At 39.3% G+C, this 27,907-nt stretch overlaps 1 protein-coding gene across 1 annotated transcript; it reads right to left on the bottom strand.

Moving 5' to 3' along the window:
* Positions 1–2,278: 2,278 nt before the first annotated feature.
* Positions 2,279–27,212, bottom strand: LOC121275294 (cholinesterase-like). The gene is made up of 5 exons (XM_041182740.1): positions 27,093–27,212; positions 25,900–26,036; positions 9,159–10,702; positions 8,233–8,399; positions 2,279–4,156 (listed from the first exon to the last, which is right to left on the bottom strand). Exons 3-5 carry the CDS (start codon positions 10,682–10,684, stop codon positions 4,032–4,034), a joined length of 1,818 nt encoding a protein of 605 aa, XP_041038674.1. The 5' UTR covers positions 10,685–10,702; positions 25,900–26,036; positions 27,093–27,212; the 3' UTR covers positions 2,279–4,031.
* Positions 27,213–27,907: the final 695 nt, after the last annotated feature.

The following is a 27,907-nucleotide window of genomic DNA, read 5'->3' as shown; positions in this document are numbered from 1 at the left end:
AGTGAGTGTGCCGCTACAGTTTAAATATGGTGCCCTACGTGAGGAAGCGGCGAGGTAACGGCAAATTGGAGGCCGCCCACCAGCAAGATGGCATGTTTCCTGTAGCTGCATAATTACCGAGGCAGGAATGGGACTATACAGCGCGAAAAGCTGCCATTGCAGCCGGTGAGTAAAACTTCTTTTGTCCCACCTGCTACTGCACTTAGTGCAAAATGGGAGTTCCGGCCATCATTTCCCTTTCACAGAACTATGCTGACTCTGCCTGATCATTATATGATTTTCTAAATGTCCTGCTACTACACCCTTAAGAATGGATTCTAGCATTTTCCCAATGACAGATGTTAGGCTAACTGGCCTATAGCTTCCTGCTCTCTCCCCCCTTCTTGAATAGAGATGCTAAATTTGCAGTTTTCCAATCCACTGGGTCCATTCCAGAGTCCAGGGAATTTTGGATGATTACAACCAATGCATCCACTATCTCAGCAGCCACTTCTTTTAAGACCTTAGGATGCAGGTTCATGAGCTTTTAGTCCTGTTAGTTTTCCCAGTATTTTTCCTCTAGTGAAAGTGAGTGTTTTAAGTTCCTTGTTTTTGTCTCTTGATTCTTATTCTTGGGATGCTTTTTAGATCTTCTGCTGTGAAAACAGATGTAAATTAATTGCTCAAAGCCTCTGTGATTTCCTTGTTTTCTGTTAATTCCCCAGCCTCATCCTCTAAGAGACCAACATTTACTTTAGCTGCTCTTTTCCTTTTTACATACTTGTAGAAGCTTTTACTGTCTGTTCTTGTATTTCTTGCTAGTTTACTCTCATACCCTTATTTCTCCCTCTATTATTTGTTTTAAGTCATCCTTTACTGGTTTCTAAAATTTTCCCCATGCTTCTGATCTACCACCAATCTTTACAGCATATATTTTCTTTCAATTTGATACCATCCTTAACTTCCTTAGTTAGCCACAGATGGTGCATCCTCCATGTAGAGTCTTTCTTTTTCAATGGCATATAGGTTTGTTGATAGTTGTGAAATATCTCCTTAAATGTCTGCCACTGGTTCTCTACTATCTTACCTATTAACCTATTCGCCCATTCCACTTCAGTCAAAACTGTCTTCTTGCAATTGCCTTTATTTAGGTTTAAGACACTAGCTTCAGACATAGGTTTTTCTCCCTCAAACTAAATGTGAAATTCTATCATGTTATAATCACTCTTGCCTAGAAGGGCCTTTACTATGAGGTCATTAACTAATCCTGTCTCATTACACATTACCAAGTTTAAAATAGCCTGCTCCCTGGTTGGTCCCAAAACATATTGTTCTAAGAAACTGTCCTGAATCTGTGTGCTACTGGCCTCCAAGAGTACTCTGACTGTCAGGTCCCTCGACTGTCATAGCCTTCATCAGCTGTTCCAGCATGTCTGTGATCTGACTCACTAAGATTATGATCTCAACTCTAATCCTGAGGATTCTGTGTTTGAGAGGAAGGCTGAATCTGGGAGGTCAAGGTGATGATCCTGGAGTTCTGTAGCAGACTCTGCAAAACAAATGCGGTTGGCTTGTATGCACTGGGTGCATGTCCAGATGCTGCTTAAAAATGGCACCCAGGTCTCCAAGCCCATCAGCTGATAGCAGGCTTGGTGACTTCCTGCCAGCCTCTGCACCTCCAGCACATTCCTACTGTGAGCAGAAGTTCTGCCCTGAGCTGGGGCGACTAAATTTTGCCCAACATTTCCAGGTTCTGAAGAAAAGTCTTCAACCCAAAACGTTAAGTCTGTTTCTCTCTCCACTGATGCTGCCAGACCTGCTGAGTATTTCCAGCATTTTCTTTTTATTTCACACAAACACATGTGGTTTAAGAAGCAAGTTAATTGTGAATGGTTCCATGCAACAAATTTGTTGGTGAATTTGTACATGTGAGGTACTGGAATACCAATGCATGACCTGTTTGGCTGAAATGTTTTTCTCTACTATTAAGATAGGAAGGCATGGAGTGAATGGTATTTCAAGAAATGATGTACCATATTCCTGCAGCTGGCAGAACAGAGTTTGATCTTTTACCTCGAATAGCAAATTTAAAAAAATGTCCTTTACCAGTTATTCTAATTCTAAGCCTCTGCCTGATGTTACCCTCACAGAGTTAACGGGATATTTTGTTGATATGGAGGTCTGTGCTCAAATTTGCTCATGCAAAAGCAACTTAGTCTTTTGAAAAGCCTGCTATAAATGTATCATTACTCTCAAATGTGATGAAATCTGTGACATGAACAGCAGCTCATGGAGAAACTTACAATTAATGGAGATTTAATATTCTCTTTCTTAAAATACAAGACCCCTTCCTGAATTTCATATATCTGTTGATAACAAGTGCAGCACAACAGCTGAGCATATAATAAATGCAAAATATAATGGTGGGAAGCAGTCCTTCACCAATAAATAAATTGTAAAGCAATTTCAAATTAGTAAACTGTGGAAATATAAACTACCACAATGCATAAGACTGCAAAATAGACTAGCAGTTTTGCATATGGGGATTTATATTTCCATAACTTTCAGACTCCATTAGTTAATATATGGAAGGTAAGTCCTTCCAAACATATAGCGGTATTAATTTGCTATATTGAATCCAACTGTATTTACCATTAGTTAGGCATTTCAATGATATTTTGTGAAAGAAGTTGCTAAAATGCAAGGTGATGAAGGCACCATGAAAGATTCAAGACATCTTGGATCAGAGTTTGTTTGTTTGCTTTGCATCTTAACACATTTTTTTTCTTTTGGTGAATAGTGAGGAAGTGTTGGAACAATTAGTAAGCTGATTATCAACCTGTTGAACCATCTCATCAATGCTTCTTCTGTAACCAACAAGTCCTGGAGAATGACTTGAGCATGAGCAAAACTAGCAACTATGCATCTCCTTAACCAATTGGATGGGAAATTTGAGAAATTAACAGCTCAAAGACTGAGTAAGAAGTATAAAATAGAATGGGTGAATTCAACATTAAATCAGAAAATGAAATTAAGTGAGGGAAAGAAAGATTGGACAGCGAGAAAGGGAGATAGAAAGGAAGAGTAAAATAAATCACTTTAAATTTCACATTTTTAAAAGATCCAATGGTTGTTAAAATCTGAAGGAATGAGACTCCACATTTATAATAGTAATTTTCACCAGAGAAGTTCATTGACAGTAATTAACAATTAACAGAATGCTAAAAGAATGTTTGACAGCTAATACAGAGTTAATGAAATGTACTGGCTCCAAAAGAGGCTCCTTGAGTCACTTCAGACCAACTCTAATTTTCTGTAGCGAGTTTACTTTGTATACCTTATGTAAGTACAGCAATTATACCCCAATCGATATTTTGCAATGGTGAGCTATTCACATTTAACTGTGCGTTCTCCATTGTCTGAAGTTGCTGTACTATTTGTGCATATCACAGCAAATGCTATTAGTCTCAACGTTATTTTGACAGTAAATTATAATTTTATATTTTATTGATTGCTCTACCTGTTTTAGATTATTTTGTAGAAGTATAGGGATAAAAAGGCAGGTCAGATTCAGGTGAAACAGTAATACAGATTGTGTTCTACATCAGCTGGAGTTACAGAAATGAGGTGGAAGATTCAAGCTGAGAAGTAAGTACATTCTAAGTGAAATGGAAACAGGAAATAGGATAAAAGCAGGAGGACAAAATCACTAGAGGAAAAGGAAAGCAAAGCATGAGGAGGAGAGATGGATTGAGAAATTAGTGAGATAGAGAAAAAAACAAAGTGTTGGACAAAATATAACAAAGTCTTTGCAGAGGTCTTGGAAGTAATAGCTTGGCACCTGCATATGATGCATCTTATAAGTGTGGAAATATTAGTTGCCATACAGATACCGTATAACATGTTTTTGCACTTGGGAGTTAATATTTTAAGACTATTTTACCACTGAAGAGATAGCAAACATTTAGGCCAAATAGAGCCTTTTCTATTTGTCACATAGTAAGTATGCCATTTAAACTGTACAAATGACTTTGCAGAGGAAACTATATTGCCTAAATACTCGTACAATTATCTTTTCTGCTGTTATAAGCATTGAATTTACTTTTCCAGTCTAACATGTAAGAGTTCCATCGATGGAATTCCTGCTTCCACTGTTGTTCTGTTTCATCCATGTGCTCTGAAAACAAAAAATGCAATTCATAATTAGTCCTTTTACATGGCTGTTCACAGTAAGGAACTTAGTTTAATATACAGAGCTATTCTTGAATAGAGATTTATAATCAATTTTTAAAACATTTACAACACTGAACAAAATTTATGAAACTCAAGTTTTGGCAGCACAACATATTTTAATTAAAGCAGGTTTATTGCCACAAGCTGCACTGTGCTAATTTTTATGTCCACTGCATTTTCCACTGATGTCATCACGTAGGCATAAAGCTGTGTGTGCTAATTTCATTTCTGAACATAATAGCAAACAAACATGTCAGTGCAATATGGAATTTATCCTTTTTTGGTTGTGTCAAATGACTTGCATAAATATCTCTAGCTTGAAGCTGATTTTAATGCACACTAAGTAGTGTACAAGATCCCTGGCACATTTCCCATTACTATTCTAAAAATGGAAGACAAAAACAAAGCAGAACAAATATTAGCTTTATTTGCTTCACTACTTATCATAAGCTCATACTTTACTTCAAAACAGCCAAAAATACAGAGTTAAACTGAGCTGTAGCAGGGGTAACTATTAACGAATGAATGATATACCAAAACAAATACAGGAACTTGAACCTCAAACATTAACTATCAAAAAAATGGCTAAAAATGGTCAACTTATTGTTGGGATGATGTGCTTGGTCAGGTTGAGTTCCAGTAGAATTTTTCTATACAAAATGTTTTAGGATGTGTGAATTTTGAACAATAATCATTCCACTTGAAACAGAAGGAATATTAAGCAAATAACTTTATCCTCCACTTGCATACTGGGATCAGTTGCAGTGTGTTGTAATTATCAGCAATGATCAGCATGATGTGTTGATCCTCCCAGCATATTTACTGATCCTGCATGCAAGTGGAGGATATAAAAATGTTTTGTTCAAATCTCTTAATGTTTTTGCTAAAATCTTTTGCAAATATCAATTTCATTGTGCAGGGGCTCAATTATAGTAACTGTTATCCATTTATCTGCAAATTTTAGTGGGCAATCAGCTTAATGTTAAACAATAATTTGTATGCACACACACAACTTATATCTCAGAATGTTTCAAAGCACTTTATAGGCAATTAACTACTTGGAAGTGTAGTGACTGTTATTCAGGTAAATGCAGAAGCCATTTTACGTACAGCAAGATCTTACAAAAAACAATCATTGTATTGATCAGTTAATTAGTTTTTTGTTGGTGCTGCTTGAGGGAAAGATACTATGCTGCTTTTTTCCAGTCTCTTAAATAGTACCATGGGATCTTTGACATCCTCCCGAGGGCTAGGTAGATGGGATCTAGTTTAACATCCCACCAACAGGACAACTCAGATGATTTCCTACAGTACTCCACTAGAAGACTAATCTAGTTTATGCTTTAAATTCCTGTGTCAGAATTTGAAGCACTCTAACTCGAATACGGTGATTGTGCTATCAGCTGAAGTAATACAGCACTTGACTTAGACTTGTTTGCTGAGAACCCAAAAAGTATGATAAATTTCCCGTTCAGCAGAGTGAGCTAGTGGGGACATCATATTAAATTGGCACCTGAAAAAAAAACCTGATTGATTTGTTGAGGTAATTGAAACAGAGAAGTGGATACTATATTAAATATAAATGCAGTAGGAGTCAAGCAAGTTGACAAGCACATTGTTTTGGGATATAACTGATTTAACTGAACTGAGGTGGTGAAGCATGGGCTGGGATAATCCAGTCGCAGGACTCAGGCACCCATGCTCCGATACCACTGGAATCCTGACCTTGGAAAGTGGATTATGGTTCATCTTATGTGCACTGCAGACTCACAGTTGGACTTCTGCCAGCAAGAGGAATCCCCAACTTTTTGCCAGCCTTTAAAATCCTGTTGCCGTGGTACTAGAGGTGGTGGCCAGGCAGTGAAAGGGAATTACTCATTCTAAAAATGATAGCATAGGCATCTTGGTTGACCTCAGCAGAAATTGAGGCCTACACATGAAGAAATAAAAATGAAGAAGTCCCCTTTCCTACACTTTTCAAAATCCACAGCTAGATTTAAAAAATTGAGGTTTCCCCAGTTTTATGACAATAGAAATAATTTAGATAGTTCCCAATTAGTTGGCATTCATTTAACAAAACACGTGAAACTAATTGCACTCTCAATGTTAAATGTGATGTGTTAATTTCTAAAGTAATTAGTCCTTGGTTCATGAAAATAGCAAAATAGAGCAATATTCTGAAATGCTTATTAATTGAACTAAACTAGTTTGTCTTCTTTCATAAAAGCAAAATGCTGTGGACGCTGGAATTCTGAAACAACAGAAAATGCTGGAAAAACTCAGGTCTAGCATTATCTGTGGAGAGAAAAAACAGATGCTGACAATAGATGTAACTCTGTTTCTCTCCCCACAGATGCTGCTAGACCTGCTGAGTTTTTCTAGCATTTTCTGTTGTTGTTTGTCTTCGTTCATGTTTGTAATCAGTACAATATGTTCAATTTCATGCAGAATAATGCCACTAAGTCCATTGATTGGTGTGTCCCAGAGTGTTAAATTGGCAGTCGGTGGAGATTGTAATATTTAAGGTACATTGGCAGTCAGTGAAGATTGTAACATTTAAGGTACAATGCCTGATACCTTGGTTCCTGCCTAGTAACAAGGCTGGGACCCTCTGCAAGTGTTTGATAGATCCTTAGATCATTTCAAGGGTCAGTGAACAACTCTTCTTGAGGCAGTCAGTTTGAGGCAGTCTGCTAGCCAACAAGTATCACAAAAAAAGGGACAAGAACTGCAGGGAGCAGACTTTAAGTAAAGAGGGCCATTGGGCAAAGTTACCCCTTTGGAGCAGTGGCATTCTGCTTGGCATGCCCATAGATTTGAAAGTGTGTTTGTAAGCTAATGTTTGAGCATACTTGGGAATCCAGGGAAAAAGAACTCGGAAAGTGAGATTGACACACTGAGGTGGGTCATTGTTAAAGCCATTTGAGTGGGAGCGGCTTTTGGAGAGAATTCTAAAAAGAGGTCTTCGAAAGTGAAGTTGGGAATCCTTCGTGACAGAATTTCAATGAGACTGATTTAATTGGTGTTTACGGATGTCTGGGTGGGTTTTTGGGAAATCCATGGACTCTGTCTTGGTTGCATCTGTCATTTACTCTGTAGTGTGGTATGTTCGTTTGTTAATTCACATGTACCTCATACTCTAACATGCAGGGTAAGTAAAAGATACATATTGTAAATTGTTTTATCTTTCTGAACTTGTACAGTGAAGTTTATGTTTGTTTTTTTCAAAACCCATAGATTCTTGGGGCTTTATTCCAAAAGCAGATATCTTGAATCTCAACCTTTATCTACTTTAAGCAAAACATTATTGAGCCCCAGTCGGATATTCCTCCATGTCCCGGGGACTGGCCAAGGACATAATAATAATTATGAATTAACTATCTATTCTTATTAGGGACAATATTCCAAACTTTTAGTTTTTGTTGCATTTATCTCTCAATCTTGTTTACAACCCTTATATTAAATCTCTAAATATGTTTCTATGGAGTAAAATTAATAGACATATATATATATTCATTGTGTTCTGTGATACCAAATTGATGGGAAAACAAAGAATAAGTATGTGCTTATACTGTAAGCAAACACCAAGAAAAAATTTTGTATATAAAAATGGTGATAGGCACTCCATGCATCATCACCTTGAACACTCAGTCCCTCCACCACCGATGCACAGTTGCAGTAGTGTGTACCGCAGACAACACACCCTGTAGCACCTCGCCAAGGCTCCCTTAACGCCACCTTCCAAACCCACAAACTCTGCTATTAAGGAGGACAAGGGCAGCAGATGCATAGCAACACCACCTGCAAATTCCTGTCCAAATTACACACCATCCTGATTTGGAATTATATTGTCATTCCTTCACTGTCACTGGGTCAAAGTTCTAGAACTCCCTCCCTAGCAGTGTTGTAGGTGTACTTACTCTAGATGGACTTGCGGTTGCAATGGTTCAAGTTGGCAACATCCCACGAAAAAATAATTAAAAAAATATCAAATTGTGTTTTGGAATATGTCTTTCATACCTGTCCTCTGAAGGAGTTTGGGAAGAAACTGATTCCAGAAGGCACACTGCTGAGCACGGTGCTTCATATAAATTCTTGGTGCATCAGTGTTTAAAGTTATATACTTTTGTTCTAATTGTGTGTATTCAGGCCACTTCATTCCTTGCATTTTGGGTTCATTTGGGTTACTTTGGAATAAGAATAGGAAAAAAATTGATAATTAAATCCACCTGTTACAAAAAAAAGCAATAACACAACATGAAGAATATAGTGCAGAACAACCATAATTTAACTGGAACTCATAATTGCCAAAACATTAGTAAAATGTTGGATTGTGTTTTTGCTGATGTTTCAAGAAGCATAAGTGTCAAATGCTTTAATCCTTCTAAGGTTGTCAGTGAGTTTATTTGTGAGTACAGCCCATTTGTATATGATCTACTTTTGTGCACAAAGGATTGATCTGGTTACATGTATGATGCAACAATATCAATCTTTAAATCTGTGTTCTGAAGTGTCACATACATATATCCACTACATCATGACAGAAAGAATGTATTTTCACTACAAAATGAATTCCCTCACAGGCCTTGACTAGGATTACCAATGGGGAAAAAGTGCACATGTGGTGTGCTTTTGGATGGTGTCACCAAGAGGCAGCACAGAGGTGAGAAACAGATCCTTGTGGGACACCAGAGGTGAGAGGGCGCAGGAATGGGAAGAGCAGTTATTGACGGTGATTCTCTGTTGATGTTAAGATAAGAATGGATCAAGGCGATTGCAGTCCCACCCAGCTCTATGATTGTGTTCTGTGTTACAAATTAGTATTGAAATAATCACTAAAGCACAAGCTCAATGCATAAGTTAAGAGGGAAAATGTATCAATAGAAGCAACATTGTATTTACATATGAAGAAATGTGCATATAGCTTGTGCAAACTGATGACTTACCCAGTTTTTGCAAAATTTGCCCAGTAGTGCATCATGTTTCTGCTGAGTGTTTGCTCTGCCATAGTATAATTGAGCCACTGGCCAAGAGGAATTCCAAACACAAATTCAATCTCATAGCCATGCATAACTCCCATCCACCCAGGCCAATCTGCATTAGATGCATGATGGTCAAACAAATAAACATAGGCAGTATTTCCATATTCAGCAAAACTATTAGCAAAATCCATCAGTGGACATATAAAATTGCAGTCTCCAGCCACATCAACCAAAGCATCACGATTCTTCGTTGCATTGTTCTCATCTGTCCAATCTGTATATTGGAAAACAATAGCGTCTAGTCCAATATCACCAGCTTCAGGAAAAGACATCCTTACACCCTGAAGGAATTCTTCACGAGTAATGAGACTTTCTGTATCTTTCTTGAAGCCAGGAGCCCCATACAGCAAAAAGTAGCTCCCCTCATGTTTGTTCACACCTGCTAAGATTTGGATTTTTTTAAAGCTCCCCATTTTAATTAATTCTTCAGGGTGGTCAGTGAGAAAATCCCCATCAACTACAGGTAAATAAACACATCCAGACAAAAGACTTTTGGTTAAGATTCCTTGACTTTTGTCAACTATTTCTTGAGGATGCTTATCACGAAGACAATTCACTAGCTCTGTATCATTACTGTAAGGACATTCAAGGCGTCTGGCCAAAATCATAGCCCTACGTTTTGCCTCAGCAGCTTGTAAAACAGTCCAGGGAGCATTGGAAGAACCACTTTGCATTATGGCTCTTGTAAACAGAGGACGGCTTTTAGGTGAAAGAATATGCAGATGCACTGAAACTGCTCCAGCACTCTCTCCAAACAAGGTCACACTTCTGGGATTCCCTCCAAATGCTGCTATATTATCCTGAACCCACTTAAGTGCTAAACGTTGGTCAAATAATCCCATATTCCCAGGAACATCGTGGCTCCCAGGCAAAGCTAGGAAACCGAAAGCACCTAACCTGTAATTCATAGAAACTACAATTATATTTTCAACGTAAGATAGATATCTTCCATCATAAACTGCTAGGGAAGAGGTTCCTGAAGCAAAGCCCCCACCAAAAATCCATACCATAACATCTGCTCTATTTGGTCTTGGCGATGGAACCCACACGTTAACATACAGACAATCCTCACTAAGTTTTGTGTTAGGATTCCACATTTCCTCCCAAGAGAAACCAGAGTAAGAGTTGCTGGTATATTGATAACATGTGTTTGGATATTTGTTTGTATTCCACAGCCCAGACCAGGGTCTTCGGGGTTCTGGTTTCTTAAATCGAAGTTCAGCAATAGGTGGTTCTGCATATGGTATACCCAGGAAAGCAGTGACTGAACCCGAAAGGACGTCTAATGGAGTTCCTTTTACTTTTCCTTGACTAGTTGTGATCACCAGCTCTTCTTCACTTGGAATACTGCTGAGAGGCTGCAGAGTCAGAACAAGCCACAGCAGTATTATGTGGCATGTTAAAAAGCTTGGTTGCCTTTTGAGTCTCATGATTGATTGTATGCAGGTCTAAAAAGTGAAAATGACAAGATCACATTCATCTTATTGTTAAAAAGCATCCAAAATATAAATTTTGTTGCTTTGAATATACATATAATATAACTATATTCATTCATTATTGCCTAATGTCAATAATTTGCCTTGTGTAAAATCTTAAGTCCAGAGCAGCCTACTGTGCAGCATGAAACAGATCAATTTGGTGACAAATCTGATCATTTGTTCAAAGGACTTTGGTGGTTTGATGAAATATATACAGAATATCAATACCATCAATACAATGGTGCGGGCAACACAAAATGCAAATGAGAGCATGATTATGCAAATAAGTAAAGTTTCTGCTAACTTAATATATCAATACAAAGTACATAACTTTTAAATTTTTTCATTGGGATGCTGGCCAGACTGCATTGACAGCCCATCGCTAATTGTTTTGAGAGGGCCCAATACCATGCATTCTCCTGTAAAAGCTGTTATTGCTGTACATCTCAAGAAACTTAGTGCTTAGATCTAGGATGCCAACTACAGAGGTGTTCCATTTGTCTTGACATTGTGAAATGAACAGATTCAATTATCAGTAAAGTTTACCATGTCCACCAATATTGCAAAATTTACATCAAATATACAGAATCTGTCACTGTGACATATACACGTAACCTAATAGTAATGTTAATGGTATGTTAGTTATATTGTTAGGATACACAGGTGAAGGGGCTTTGCTTAACTAAGTACTTTGAGCATGTAAAATAGGCAATAGCTGGGACACTAGGTGTATGGAAGCAGAGGTATGAAACTGAACAAAGTCAATAAACCCCCTCAACAAAGAAACGCTCTGTGGCTTGGTTTGAACTTCATCAACCGGTTTGGATTATATTAACAGTAGATGTCACTTTTGCAAAATATGTGTATACAATATTCTATATAAGCAATTTATTTGGTTAGCTGTTGTCAGACAACACATCAAAAGACTTGAACATCTCCAAATCAAGCTACCGGTACTTAGAAATCTTCACATGTAGATTTTCCCTGTGCACTTTCCCTGTCCACAGGGAATGCTCCATTTATCAAATTCCCAAGAATTTAGCCATAGATTAGCACAAACTAAAGATCTCCAAGTGTGTGTATGATATAGCTGAAGAATAACCAGGTAGAAGCATGGAGCCTACAAGTGAACAGAATTGGTAACTTTTTTGATAGTTTTTTCTTTCCTTACTAGGGCATCCTTCTCATTAAGGCACTCATTTGTAAGATTATCGAGAGCCTAGCTGGAAGAATCCCAGTTCTCACTGGCAAGTTTATTTGCATCCATTAAGGATGCCCACGGCATCTCCTTTCAATTTGGAAAAGGAAAAGCATCACAGCAAAAATTGAATATCTTCATTATAACATATAAAACATACAACTTGGAAGTCTGTGTTTGGCCAGCTTCTTCTGGAAACTTTAGAAATGATTCAGAGTCCTGCTAAAATATATGATTCAATCATTTATGGGATTCTCTATGGCTTGAACAAACCCTGGTCAAATAGTAGAACTGTATGTTTAGGTAGTCTGTTCCAGAGGGCAATGATTCTGTACAAAAAGACTAACTGTTCACCTGAGAACTTTGTACAATAAATCATCCCTTTCCATCTCTGGCAACCTATCTAATATTGTGAGCTTTTTAAAAAGCTCAATCATTTTCCCACAAAGCTTGTGTTTCTCAAAATAAACCTAACACGTGAGCTTCTACTTTATATACCTCCCAGCCCCCACACAAAGAGGAAGCAAATTGTCGGGATTAAGTTGTCAGTATTGCGCAACCCAAACCCTTTCCACCCATTTAAAATTTAACAAAAAAGAAATCAGCTCATCAAAAAGCTTTAAAGGGCAGGAGGAGGACTATTAACATCAAATGTTATGCTGGCTGACATCATAATCACTGCAATTTACATTTATCAATAAGTGAAGGGAAGGCCTAATCTGTGGAATTCCCGACAGCAAATCTGAGGCGGGAGGTGCTGACTTGCCAAGGTAAGTGCTGAAGGTTGCCTGCTTTTACAAATCTCAGGCTTCACAGGGAAGCCTTCAGCCCCACTCAGCCCTGATGTTCTCATTCTCATTCCTTCCACATATATTGTTATATTATTCATAAAGGGATAGGAACTAAATGTTATGTGAATATATATCCTGGAGTGCCACATTCACTGTCACATTGTAGTCATGTGTCAAGTAACGATGTATTGGTACATCAGTTCACCAGCCACATGGAGAGCTGAAAGAAACACACTCAATGAAGCTACAGCATTATAAATCTAAAGTTTTTTTTTATTCATTCAAGGGATGTGGGCTTCACTGGCTAGGCCAGCATTTAGGTCCCATCCCTAGTTGCCTTTGAGAAGGTGGTGGTGAGCTGCCTTCTTGAACCTTGAGCTTATGGGAACTAGAAGATGTAACATGGTGGCAGTGGTTGTCTATGAGTAAAAATCCAGGCATTTTAAACAAATTTAATGCTGAATTAATGCCAGAGAGCTAGGGAGAGGAAAACTGAGTGAATTGTGCGAAAACGAAATGATTGCTGTTGCAATAAAGATACAATTCCCGCCCATGATGAACTGGGAGGCCAATAATGTCGAAGAGACATTGAGAACTTTAAACGAAAGTACAGTGAAGCATTCAGTAGTTTTCTAAAAAGGCACCAGGGTAAAGGAAATGTTCAGCTACATCCTTTTGTAGGCAGAGAAAGGGTTATCTTTGTTTACTAGTTGGGAGCTAAGTGAAGCTGACAGCAGAATCCCAGCAAAATTTTAAAAGGTTTAGCACACAGCTCCAGCCAAAGTCAAAACTACCGATATGAATTTCAACATCTGAGACAGGAATCGTGTGAGCCTGTTGACAATTTCATAACACGATTGAAAAATGCAACCAGAAAATATAAATTCAAGGCAACAGATGAAATACTGATAGATCAGCTCATCTGGGGCTCTGCACACTCAGAAGTACAAAAAGAATTTATTGGAAAGGATAAGCTCACAATATTGCAAGATGTAGACATTGCCAGAGTACATGAAACCATGTGCAGACAAATGAAGACACAACAGTTAAACAGCAACAAATGAATGCACATCAGACAGGGAGAAAGATGTGCAAGAGCTCTGGACAACCATGTGAGTTCACAGACAGAAGGAAATGTTCTGCATCTCAATCAAACTGCAGGCCTTGTGGAATGCCCAATCACCGAGACAAGATATGCAGAACAAAGAAAGGTGGTGATAAACAAGTTATCGGAGACAGAGCAACAGGATGAATGAGAAGTAAAAAGAACCAAAGCATCCATATCTTGGAAGATGACAATGAATTTGAGAACACAATAGACATAGAAACTATACAACTTCATGAAATGACTGGATATGACAGTTCACAGAGAAAAGAAATTCACACAATCATTCAGATCAGGAGGAGGATGATAAATAAGCCCAAAACCATAAATCTGAAGCTGAAGCTAGATACCAGAGTAGAAAGTTACATTACCGTGCAGAAGATCTTTCCTGAAATCTTGAAGGAAAATGGTTACCCCAGGATAGATGCTCTGAAAGTGAACAACATCATCCTGGCGGCTTATGGGACAACTGAAATTCAACAAACAGGAACAATCCAAATCAGAAGGATGCGCAAAGGGAAAGATGTTAACTGTATGTTCCATGTCACTGAACTAGATGGCCCTGCTATCCTAAGGTTGAGCAGTTGTGAAGAGCTGCAACTTATCTCAGTAAACCATCAGATGAAAGAGGTGATACTGAAGATTGAAGGAAGTACGCAAGTACACACATTGAAAAGCAAGTATCTGGCACAAATGTACTGAGGGTTGGCTGCTTTGAAGATTTTGAGTATCATCACTATTGAACAAGTGATGAAGCTAGTGATTCATGCGCCATGTAAAGAACCAATAGAACTAAAAGGAAAGCTGGAAAGAGAGCTCCATGAAATGAAAGATGTTGAGTACCAGTGGTCAAAGTCACGTGAAATGAGTTTCAGCAAACTCAAAGTAGTAGTATGAAAGCAGAAAAGTTTGTCATACTACAACAGAAAAAAAAAACTGTTGCTCTGCAAATAGATGCTTCTACAAAAGGACTGGGTGTAGCCCTAGTACAAGAGGGAAAAGCAATAGCATTCACATCCAAAGCTCTAGCATCAGCTGAGACGAGATATGTCAACATGGAAAGAGATCTTTTGGCAGCCATGCACGGATGTAAGAAATTCCATATATATCTCAATGGAAGAAAGTTCATAGTGAAGAATGATCATCATCAATTGGAGCAGATCCACAAAAAAAATGTGTAAAGCACCAGCAAGTTGGAGAGGTTGCCCTTGAGGCTTCAGAGTTTCACTCTGAAATACAAGCCAAGAAGAGAAATTATTCTAGCAGATATTCTATTTTGGTTGTTGCCACAAGAGAAACACATCATAAAAGATCTAGGTATAAAGATCTATCACCTAGTGGACGTAACACCACCAAAACTGAGTCAAATTAGAGATCATACCAGCCAAGATGAAGAGTTACAGATGCTCTCTCGGCAAGTGATCCAGGGATGGCCTGATAAGGTACAGCAAGCACAGGCCAGCAATACGACAGTACTAGTCTATCAGGGATGACATCTCACTAGAAGATGGTGTTTTGCTAGCCGAATCCAGAATAATAATACTCAAAAAGATGTAGGCGGAACTTATCCAGAAGATAGATGAAGGCCACACAGGAACGGAGAAATATAAGCTCAGAGCCAGCTAAGCTGTGTGCTGGATAGACTTCTACAAAGGTATTGAAAGAATGGTGTCTACATGCAACGTATGCCAGAAGTATAGAAATATACAGCAGAAAGAGATGATATCTACTGAAGTATCACACAGACCATGGCATACTGTGAGAGCAGATTCATTCACACGCAAATACAAATGGAATCTCATAGTTGGTGACTATACCACAAAATTCCCTTTTACCTGAAAGGTGAAAGATTTGAGAGCTACAACAATCATCCCAATAGTATGAGTTCTGTTCGCTGAGCGAGTCACTCTTACCCAAGGGGCCATGGATAAATAGAAAGACACATCCAGATGGTCAAGAGAATCCTCACAAAGTGCTGAGAGACAAAGGAGGACCCAAACCTTGCCTTATTGTCACTCCAATCTACATCTCTCAAGGCTGACATGATTGCCTGCAGAGCTGTTGAATGGAAAAAAGTGTAATTAAGTATATATAATATATAAATGACTTGGATGGACAGACTGAAGGAATGGTTGCTAAATTTGCTGACGACACGAAGATAGGTAGGAAAGTAAATTATAGCCTCCTTACATCCACTTCTCAAAGTGACATAAATAGGTTAAGTGAGTGGGAAAAGATTTGGCAAATGGAGTATAATGTGGGCAAATGTGAAATCATTCAACACAAACAGAGACAAAAAAATGCTGGAAAAACTCAGCCGGTCTAACGGTATCTGTGGAAAGAAAAAACAGAACTCTTTTTTTCTCTGCATTGATGCTGTTAGACCTGCTGAGTTTTTCCAACATTTTCTGTTTTTGTTTCAGATATCCAGCATCCGCAGGGTTTTGCTTTTATCTTAGTGTGAAATTCATTTTGGTAGGGAAAATAAAAAAGCTTACTATCTAAATGGTGAGACATTGCAGAGCTCTGAGATTCAGAGGGATTTGGGTATCCTAGTGCATGAATCATAAAACATTAGTATGCTGGTACAGCAGGTAATTAGGAAAGCTAATAGACTGTTGTCATTTATTGTGAGGGGAATTGATTACAAAAATAATGAGGTTATGCTTCAGTTGTACAGGGCATTGGTGAGATCACATCTGGAGTATTTTTACAGTATTGGTCTCCTTATTTAAAGAAAAATGTAAATGCATTAGAAGCAGTTCAGAGAAGATTTACTAGGCTAATACCAGAAATGGGTCGGTGTCTTATGAGGAAAGGCTAGGCAGGTTAGGCTTGTAGCCATTGGAATTTAGAAGAGTATGAGGCGACTTAATTGAAACCTTTACGATCCTGTGTGGTCTTGACGGGATGGATGTGGAGAGAATGTTTCCTCTAGTGGGAGAATCTAGGAGCTCATTTAAGACAGAGATGAGGGGAATTTTTTTCTCTCAGAGGGTTAAGTGTCTTTGGAACTCTCTTCCTCAAAAGGTGGTGGAATCAGAGTCTTTGAATATATTTAAGGCAGAGCTAGATAGATACTTGATTAACAAGGGGGTTAAGGGTTATTTGGGATAGGCAGGAATGTGGGGTTGAGGTTACATTCAGGTCAACCATAATTTTATTGAATGGCAGAGCAGGATCGAGAAGCCGAGTAGTCTACTCCTTATCCTAATTCATATGTTTGTACAAGACAACCTTGCCAAACAAGATACTTCCTCCAATGACCAGGAGAAAGAAAGACAGCAATTCACTGATGCACAGGTAGAAGGACGCCAGCACTTCAACAAGCATACTAGTTCCCTGGGAAAACTTAGCAGGTCTGGCAGCATCTGTGGAGAGAGAAACAGAGTTAACGTTTCGACGTGGAGTCATAATGGATGCGAAACATTGACTCTGTTTCTCTCTCCACAGATGCTGCCAGATCCGCTGAGTTTTTCCAGCACTTTTTATTTCAGATCTCCAGCATCTGCAGTATTTTATTTTTATGCTAAATCCCTGTCTGAATTGTTGAAAGAACAAACTGTACATATACAGGGTCCAATCATGAAAACCTGGAACCCAGCAAATGTTGTTGGTGAAGCTAAGACTTCCAGATCATGCATCATTGAGGTAGAAACCGGTAAGCAAATGCAAGGAGCAGAGTCCACATTTGACCTACACCTGAGCTGGAAAAGCAGAAACGACCATCAACAACACCAGCAACATCACTAACTGGTCAGATAACATCAACCGCAACACTAACAAGTGGTGCAACACCAACAATGTCACCAGCATATGACAGCATTAGCAACATCAAGTAAGACTCCTGAAATACCAGGAGCACCAGTCACAACATTGCCTGTACAGTGTGCTGACTCACCGCTTAAAGTGATGAATGTCAAATCTACAAGATGGAGGCACAACATCCTACCACCAAAGCAATAACACCAATATTGTTTTTCTGAGAAAAGAAAACAAGCTATAAAAGCCCTTTTTAGCTCTGAAGAAGGGTCATACGGACTCGAAACATTAACTCTGATTCTCTCTCCACAGAGGCTGTTAGACCTGCTGAGTTTTTCCAGCATTTTCTGTTTTTGTTTCAAATTTCCAGCATCCGCAGTATTTTGCTTTTAAGCCATAAAAGTCGATTGTCAATCTTCTTTAGTTTAAAAAAAAAGTTAATGATTGGAACAGTTAATTTGATATAGAACTTTTATATATTTTTAAAAGAAAGCAGGATGTTATATTGTTATGTTACTCGTAAAGAGTTAGGAACTAATTGTTATATATCTCCATATCCCAGGGTGCAACATTCACTGTTGCACTGCAGTCAAGTGCTGAGAAACAATGTCTCAGTCCACCAACCACATAGAAAGCTGAAAGAAATAACACTCAATGAAACTCCATTGAGACTAAAGTGTTGTTTTGTGCTTAAAGACAGCAGAGCTTCTCAGTGCTTTCTCATTGTATGTATTTATCGAACTGATCTAAAGATGGCAACCTCCAGACAGACTGCCTCATGGCATAGTCACATGACTACAGCAAGCCAAATAGGACATGTAGAACTGATTGCATTTCAAACCTAAACAAGTGTGATTATTTCTAACTTATGGTAAGCAGAAGACATAACACTTCACCCCTCTCTCCTCTGTCCCCCACCCCACAGGTTGCCTGCTGTCATCTCCTGCAACTTGTTTGTGCTCCCGCTCATCAGGAAGTTTGTCAATTTGGCTGGCTGTCAATTAGGTATCTGTACGATTATTTATATGAGATCCAGCTGTTAAAATCATATGGTCTTCTTGTGTTTGACATTGCCAGTTTTCCTCAAGCTACTGCGCTTCACTCAACCTGCCCTGTTAATATTGGGACTTTCTTGGTTTATCCTGATAACTAAGAGCCCTAAGGCTCATTCTAGTATTTCTGGTGTCGTTCTGGACAACCCCTTCTGCACCTTCTCCAGACGCTCAACATTCTTCACCATGTGCAGAAACCATACGGGCACAAATTCCAAAGGCTGACATTCCAAATCTTATACGGCATAAGTATTTTAAATTTTTTTTTAGTTTATACCTAAGTGATCCAAGCAATACAACCTAATGTGCTATGCCCCATCTCTGCAGCCATCTAACAATGCTTGTGTACTTAAATGGCCTTATCCACTACTACTCATTGGTCTCTTTCTTTATCTTTAACACATAGCCTTATAAACATACTAAAATGTTCCCCAACCCTAAATTCATTACATCATACTTCCCCACTTGAAGGGCATCTGCTACTTACAGGCCCAATTCTTTAATATATGTAAATCGGCTTAAGATTTATTAATTCTGTGCCACCTATGAATTTATTGATGATTCCTTTAACGTGCTTAGCCAAATCATTAACAAAAATGATGAATGATCCCAATGTAGAGCCATATGAAGCTTTACTCGTGACTAGGCCCATTCAGACCTATTCTCATGTTCGTAACTCTGTCTATGAGCGGTCAACCTATTTCCCATCTGTCTAACAATCTCATCTCATCTGATTTTTCTAATCTTCCAGACCCAAACTAAAGGCATTTTGGAAATCAAACTTTTAGATAAAAAAAAGTCATCCATCATTCTAAAGACTATTCTGGCTGATTGCCTCAAAAAACTCAATTAAGTTAATCAAGTTAATCACTCACAGTAGGTTTTCTACAACTGACAGACCTTTAATTCTCAGGGTATAATTCTTCCAATTCTCAATTCTTAAAACTGGAAGCACAAGAGCCTCCCCTCATGCACAAGAGCATGAGTTACTGAATAGATGAGACAGTGCCTCACAAACAATGTCCCCGCTGCCTTAAGTACTTTGTGGTAAACTGAATCAAGTACATAAAGGATAATCAGGCTTAAGTATATTAATTTTAACTAGTTAAAATTCCTCCTTATATTTGACAGAATTATAAAAGGCTTACAAGAACTCCTAAGTGTAAACAAAAAAAGGTTATTTTATATTAGGTCAAAACAGTGATTTGCAATGTAATTACATGGAATATATCAGAACTGTATATTTAGTAAAATTATATTTTATCCAACATTTTAGTACCAAGGAAAGACTCCTATATTGTAACCAGATATAGTGGAATTGTTTTAAGGTCTTTGTTGCTCTACCACACCCTCAATCAGGAGTTAAGCATTGCCTACTGATAGAAAAAAATCACAATGTTTAGTGACAATAAAGTCTACTCAGTCTGAAGTTGTTGCAGTTTTAAAATGGATTCAAAAAAGGAGTTACGTTTTACATTAATCTAAAGGAGATCCGGGCATTACAGACTCCGCACTTCAAAAGATTATAAGCCTGAACTGCTTAATGGCAAAACTGGAACAGCCAAGTGAAAAAGTGCAAAAATGGCAAGCATTATGCATTTTGGAAGCCGTGATGTCCAAATATCTTGTGAAATACAGGCCCTAAAGTCATTTGAAGCTTGGAGCCAACAGATATTACACTAATGATGGTCTCATGCTGTTCTGGCATCTGAAAACAAATTGTGCGCCACAGACGGCTGTTAAACAGATTAACGTTGTAGGTCATTTATGTGTTACTTTGCCTTTTTCTCCATCATCAGGTAGTAATTTCATTGCCAGTTGCATCACATGCTACAATTCATCTTTTTCTCCATCAGAACTTCAGAATAGAAGGGTTTAATATAAGGTGGTTCCAATGTATTATAATCAAGATTAATTTTCTGTTTTGGAATATAGTAAATACACAGCTATAGAACTATATTCATTACAAATATTGAAGTAAATATGGGATACAATAATATGAAATATATAAGAAAGAACACACTTAGGCTCTAGTATTCTAGCTCTATTCTAGTTTTAAGATTAGTTGAATTTAGCTCTGAGAAAATACATTTTTAAAAATTTGATTTTATTGTTGCATACTTACAATGGTATGGGCTTCATTATAAAGCTACTCGGCTTTTAAAAGGCATGCTGGGAGAAGAGGTGTTATACTGCATATGTTGGCTGCCCCCATGTTTTTCAACATCATTCTTATGGTGAACTTTAAGAAGAAACAGGACTTAAATGAATTTTACTCAAAAAGATAAAGGAAGCTTCCAAAACTTTTTGCACTTCGATTGATTTCTAGTTTTGCTGGGAAGGATCCAGATGCAGTGAGCTGAAGAGCAAACACTTATGGAGTGCTGTAAATCACAGAATTGTTATGGAGCAGGAGGCCATTCAACCCATCACGTCTGCACTGACTTTCTAAATGTGCATTATGACTTCGTGCCATTCTCCTGCCTTTTCCTTGTACCCTCGCACATTGTTTCTATACAAATAATCATCTAATGCCCTCCTGAATGCCTCAATTGAACCTGCCTGCACCACACTTCCAGACAGTGCTTTCTAGACTCGAACCACTCACTGTGTGAAAATTTTTTTTCTCACTGCCCTCTTGTTCTCAATCCTTATATGAGCAGGAACAGCTTCTCCCTATCTACTCTATCTGGCCCCCTCATGATTTTGAGCCCCTCTATCAAATCTTCTCTTAGCCTTCACCTCTTGAAGGAGGATAGTCCCAACCTCTCCAATCTATCTACGTAACTGATGTTTCTCATTCCCGGAACCTGCAAAAGGTACTGCGTATAAACGTTAGAATCCTCAATCCCACTTCACCTACTGCAAAGAAATAAACTGATAACTGTTATTTGAGGAAAAAAATTAAGTTGTGAATGCATGTTTTGTTTTCTTACTTTTAGAGAGATGGAAGGCATTTGCATCTCAATCTGGGTAAACATAAAAAGATTATCATGCCAGTACACAATTATAGCACTATTGAGCTCCCTAACTTACATCATTAGTACAGCATCACTGCAACATGTAAACAGAGCAGAAAAATGGATACAATAGGAAGCAAATTGAAATCATGTGATGAGAACGTTTTTCAAGTCATACTTAGGTGCAAGTGGATTTCACTACAGTGTGAATGCAACTGTAATCCATAGGATAAAGTTTTCCTTTCAAAATCCTGATTTTGCTGTACTTGATTTGAAAGTGTTATTAAATTTATGTCATAAAATCTTTCTATTGAAGAAGTGTTCTCAAAACTACTGGATGCTGGTTTGTACATTTATAAATTACAGCCAACCTAAGAACAGTAGTAACATCTCACAATGCTTTATCATCTTCATAAGTAAAGAGATAACGCCTATTAACTAAGCTCATTAATGCAATCAAATCTATACTATGTAAGAGTGATTTTGTCAGTGCTAAGCAGTAAGTATTTTATAATTCTAGATAGCAGCAGTTATTTCCGTACTGCATCCTTGTTTTTCCCATTGTTTCAAGGATTAGGTTTAACTAATGCTCTACAGAATGGGCAAGAAATACTGCCATTTGGACTTGTTCATTGCATGTTCCCAAGAAAAGGCAAGAAATGATTGAAACTAATTTGAATCACAGCATCTTTCAAACCCATGACCCCTACCACCAAGAAGGACATGGGCAGCAACTGCATCGGTACCTGCAAGTACCCCTTGAAGCCACACACCATTCTGACTTGGAACTATATCACAGATTTGAAAGGTGCTACGAAGGAGCTTTGATGAGTTGCTAGAGTGCAGCTTGTAGAGCGTACATATTGTTGCCACTGTATATTGGTGGTAGAGGGAATGAATGTCTAAGGTGGTGAATGCAGTGCCAATCAAGCGGGCTGCTTTGTCCTGGATGTGGTCAAGCTTCTTGAGTGTTGTTGCAGCTGCACTTATCCAGGCAAGTGGAGAATATCTTGCCACCCTTCTGACTTGTGCCTTAAGGATATTGGACAGGCTTTGGGGCACCAGGCGGCAAGTTACTCACCACTGAATTCCCAGTCTCTTGTGCTCCTGCAACCACTGTATTTATATGGCTGCTCCTATTAAGTTCCTGGTCAATGTTACCCCCCAAGATGCTGATAGTGGGGGATACAGTGATGACAATGTCATTAAATGACAAGGCCATATATTTAGATTCTCTTTTGTTGGAGATGTCATTGTTTGGTACTTGTGTGGCACAAATGTTGCTTGCCACTTATCTGCCCAAGCCCGAATGTTGTCTCGGTCTTGCTGCATATGGAATTGGACTGCTTAAATTTCTAAGGAGTCACTATTTGCAAACATTCCCAATCCTGATCTTATGAAGGAGGGAAGGCCATTGATAAAATAACTGATGATGGTTGGGTCTAGGACACTACTCTGAGGAACTCTTGCAGCGAGGACGTGGAACTGAGATGACTGACTTCGAACAACTACAACCATCTGCCTTTCTGCTAGGTATGACTCCAATGAATGGAGAGTTTCCCTCCTCATCCTTCTCCACCCCCCAAACTCCCACTGACTCCATTTTTACTAGGGTTCCTTCATGCAACACTCAGTCATATGCTACCTTGATATCAAGGGCAGTCACTCTCACCACATCTCGAGTTCAGCTCTTTTGTCTAAACTTAGACCAATGCTGTAATGAGCTCAGGAACTGAGTGGTCCTGGTGGAATTCAAACAGAGCATCAGTGAGCATGTTTTGCTGAGTAAGTGTTGATTGATAGAACTGTTGATGGCACCTTGACACATTCCATCACTTTGCTGGTGATCAAGAGTAGACTCACGGGATAGTCGTTGGCTGGGTTGGATTTGTCCTTTTTGTGGACAGAACATACCTGGGCAATTTTCCACAACGCTAGGTAGATGCCAGTGTTGTGGCTGTACTGCAACAGCTTGGCTACGGGTGCAGGTGTGTACAGGTAGTGGGCAATGACTGGGGATTCACTTGTGTTCTTATAAAAAAGGAACTGGCTGAAACTGTGGTTGTTGGGTTAGGAAGTACACATTTGTCTATTGTTACATCCTTGGCCAGGCCCCGGACATGGGGGGGACATCCAGTTAGCGACCAATAACATTTTGTTTAAAGTAGTTAGAGGTTGAGATTCAAGGCATCTGCTTCTGGAATAAAGCCACAAAACAAGGGTTTTGAAAAAAAAAACCCAAAAATAAACTTTACTGTGCAAGCTCAGAAAGATTAAAATAATTTACAAACATATCTTATACTCTAACATTCAGGGTAAGTATGAGGTACATGTGAATTAACAGATGAACTATGGTTGAACACAGCATACTACAGAGTAAATGACAGATGCAACCAGGACAGAGTCCATGGAGTTCCCAAGAACCCACCCAGACATCAGTAAATAGCAAGTGAAACTCTGTCATGAAGGATTCCCAACTTCACTTTCGAAGATCTCTCCAAAAGCCGCTCCCACTCAGACAGCTTTAACAATGGTCCACCTCACAGGGTTTTGATCTTGCCTTCCGAGATTCCTGCTCCCTGGATTCCCAAGTACACTCAAACACTAACTTCCAAGCATACTTTCAGATCTGTGGCCATGCCAAGCAGAACACCACTGCTCCAAAGGGGTATCTTTGCCCAAAGGTCCTCTTTACTTAAAGTCTGCTCCCCACAACTCTTTTTTAAACAGGGACCTGTTTCTGTCCTTTTTTACTTTGTGACATTTGTTGGCTAGCAGACTGCCTCAAGAAGGGTTGCTCACTGAGAAACAATCTCAGAGGGTCCCAGCCTTGTTACTAGGCAGGAACCAATGTAGCAAGCACTGGAACATCCTGTACCTCAAATGTTACAGTTTCCACAGACTGCTAATATAGCACCCAGCAACAAGATCAATGATTTCATGACACTGTTAATAAATGCTCATGAAATTGTCTAAATATTGGCTCTAACCTTCATGGCCTGGCTTTCTGTATTATAACAATAAGATAATTTGATGGGTGCTTTTAAAATATCAGGGATTGGATCCATAGTAACAGAATGTTTCAAGTGGTTAACGATTCCAGAACAAGAGGGCAGCGAAATAAGATCAAACATATGAGTAAGAGATTCAGGATAGAGAGGAATAGAAACTTTTTTTTGCATAGCGCTGTAATTACCACCTTAAGTCTGTCCTGACCTTTAAACTTAAAACACAATGTGCCAGCATTTTTGGTGTGTTTTTTATTTTGCCGTCAATCAATAATAAATATACTTTAGATTTGGAAATTTGCTCTACATATTTGTCCATTACAATTTAAAATTAATCTTCCACAGAAGCCAATAGTCAAGTCGCCTGACAGAATTCAATATACACTGGTAGCAAAATGTAGCAGTACCTCTGGATAACAAGTGGGAAAAGTACTGGAGCAGACTTGTCAGACTGAAAGACTTGTTTAGTAACATTCTACAAGTCAATCATTCTATACTATATCAACTACCGACAAGATTCTAGACATTACAAAACAAGCACATTTATAGATTATTGCAATCACCCTTTTGAACTATCCAATACTGTCACACCACTTTCCAATATATAGAACACTGTGCTCGCGAACAAACCATACATAATACAAACTGTTCAGTTATGTCACCATTAATCATATAAGGCACCACAGTGATCACCCTCCAACGCCTCACTCAAGTAACCATTCTTTATGTGGGAGCATAGACATTGTGCGTTGAGTGGCTATTGGATGGCAGGTTACTTCACAGAAGATTGAGGTCCTCATGCACCATTGCCAGCAAAAAGTGTCATATGTAATTAAGAGCAGGAACTCTGGCTGCTTTTTCCAACTACATCAGGAAACTGAGGCCAATTACAGACCCTTTAATTTGGTGGAAGCCATCAAATTTAGCACAATAGAAAGTTAGACTAATATAAGAAAGGACAAAAAGGTAACTCCTTCAGGAAGACCTAATGACTTGCAGTGAGCCTGTCAGCATCTCAGATTTTATTTAACATAAGAATTCAATCATTTGTGCATGCACCTCATTACGATTTCTGCAGATTAGCCGCTCACAAAGTTGACAAGGATACTGCAATTTATTTGTTTTTTAACCTTCTAAAGATGAGAATTAATGTTTTACTAAATTAAAATCATTCATCCTAATATTCTACTATAATCTATTTAAGTTATAATTTAAATTATAAGCATACAACAAGATCTTTTTCAGCTTCCCACGTCTCGTAACGCATGAGGCAGATGAAACACACACTTACGTCTCTTTCCCTAATTCATTTTTCCAGGAACAGGTCGCCAACCTGAAGGCAGAGGCTATATATAGGTTGAGGGGCACCACTCCGCATCAAGCACGGCTGACGAGGAGACACTCCTGCTTTTATTGCCTGTCACAGACCTGTAGGAAGGATTGGCAGGTTAATACTCAACCTGTTTGGCCTCATTAAGAACGCACCTGCCGTGACTATCAAGTCTAGCTCAGAGGTATGGACACTATCCACTACGCCACAACACCACCTCCAAATTCACACCAACACAAAAATCAATGCGGTGTAATTTATTTAGCTTATTGCCGTGGCAAAACTAATTATAAATGTTTGCAAGCTTTATAAATTTCATCCCAAACCTTTTTATTAGAAAATCACTTAAGTAATGTTTTGTGGAATGTAAATGTGGAAAGAGGAAATGCCGATCAGCATTAACTTTCAATTTGCTGCCAAAACAGATCCGTTCATTACATTTGGCAATATTGTACAAAGTTGTCCAGCATCGCCCGTTAATGTTTCTATCATTCATCTTGTGTTTCACCACATTGGTTTTACTTTTGCTTGAAAATCTAGCCACGTATTTTGTGTAAATACACATATTTGTGCGCTTCGTTGCACATCAGTTTCCGCAAACGAGACACGAAGGTTTGTTCAAAACACAGTACAGTAAATAAACTGAGCTCACAGTACTTGTTATCACTTTAGATTTTGTTCCACTGTTGTTGAAATCAACAATACAGTAACTTTGGGTTGGAGGCTGAACACTTGTGCAGCATTGAACCGTGAGCGTAAATGGTCCAAATCCACTTTTGGTTCCCAATGAAAGGCAGGGTTGCTGGGCAATACACTCCTCCCCCACCCCAGTGAGGCACAGTACGACCCCACAGTAAAGCTGTGTTTAACTTTCCCGGGTGCGCTTTATGATTTGCTTTATAGGCAATAAATCTCCCTCTTCCATCCGCCTGCAGCTTCCCCACCGGCTCTCCATCAGTAGCCGCTGGAAGGGCGATCTGACATCTTCAGCCGTAAAAAAAAACCTTTTCTGCGTACCGTCCTTACAACTGGTCAAAGTGACAGCGAAAGCAGTGGCAATAATAATAAACAGGAACCGAGTCTCTCTCTCTCTCTCTTTCTGCACACCCCCACCCCGCGCGCTGGCCGAGTTACAGTCGCTAACCGACACTTACCTGACAGCGCCGCTCCCCTCTGCTCGGTCCCGGTCAAGTGAGGAGAGGACCCGCCGTCAGCTCCTGCGCGGACCCGCCGAAACATGCGCGCCGGCCCCACGAGCACCCTCCTCCTCGCGCGCGCGCACACACACACTCTCCGCCCCCTCCTCCTTCTCCTCACGCGCGCACACACCCTCTTCCTCCTCGCACTCTCCCTCCCCCCCCCCCCCCCCCCCCCCACGCCTTGCGTCGCCTCGCGTGCACCCCCCCCACCCACCCAGTCTCCTCGCGCCACCCACAGCTGCGCCTGGCGACATCGCGGGCAGGAGCTGGTTTTGTGCACGTTCTGCAGCCCATGGGTGGATGTAAAACATGCATCAAGAAGAGAAAGCGCAGATTCCGACCAGGAGAGAAGGAAGGAAGGAAGGGGGTAAACAGAGAGAAGGAAAAGCGGAAATGCTGTCTAGGGTTGTTGCAGCCTCCAACTTAATTCCGATGGATTGCCAGGGTAATCGTGGGAACCAAAGATTAACTGTGATTGCCCTGAACTATCCTGGACTCAGAGTGAGATTGGTGTACACTCAGGCCTGCCATCCGTGAAGAAATGTTAGAGGAATAGTGACGTTATTTAGTCAGAATAACATTGAAGCAAAGAAAACAGCTTTTTTAGAACGACACAAGCAAGTCGGTTCTAAAGTAATTGTTCGGAATGACTGGATCTATTTTGGTACAAATACACAGTGATTTGGGATATCTGCTCTTATACTGGATAAGAAGAAGTGGGTCTGAAAGATAGGCAGTTCAGTGTGGGATTCAGTGCTGTCGGACAACTG

Source organism: Carcharodon carcharias, chromosome 2 (assembly GCF_017639515.1).
Source record: "Carcharodon carcharias isolate sCarCar2 chromosome 2, sCarCar2.pri, whole genome shotgun sequence".
Lineage (NCBI taxonomy): Eukaryota > Metazoa > Chordata > Chondrichthyes > Lamniformes > Lamnidae > Carcharodon > Carcharodon carcharias.
The sequence above is the reverse complement of the archived record's forward strand: the minus strand, read 5'-3'. Positions and strand labels throughout refer to the sequence as shown.

What these genes read in the sequence shown, in the direction of transcription:
- LOC121275294 (XM_041182740.1), bottom strand. Translation starts at nt 10,684, where the DNA reads ATGAGACTCAAAAGGCAACCAAGCTTTTTAACATGCCACATAATACTG. An exon ending in GCAAATTTTGCAAAAACTGG is followed by an intron (nt 8,400 to 9,158) that starts GTAAGTCATCAG and finishes CTTATTCCAAAG; the next exon opens with TAACCCAAATGAACCCAAAA. An exon ending in CAAACTCCTTCAGAGGACAG is followed by an intron (nt 4,157 to 8,232) that starts GTATGAAAGACA and finishes TTTTGTTTTCAG; the next exon opens with AGCACATGGATGAAACAGAA.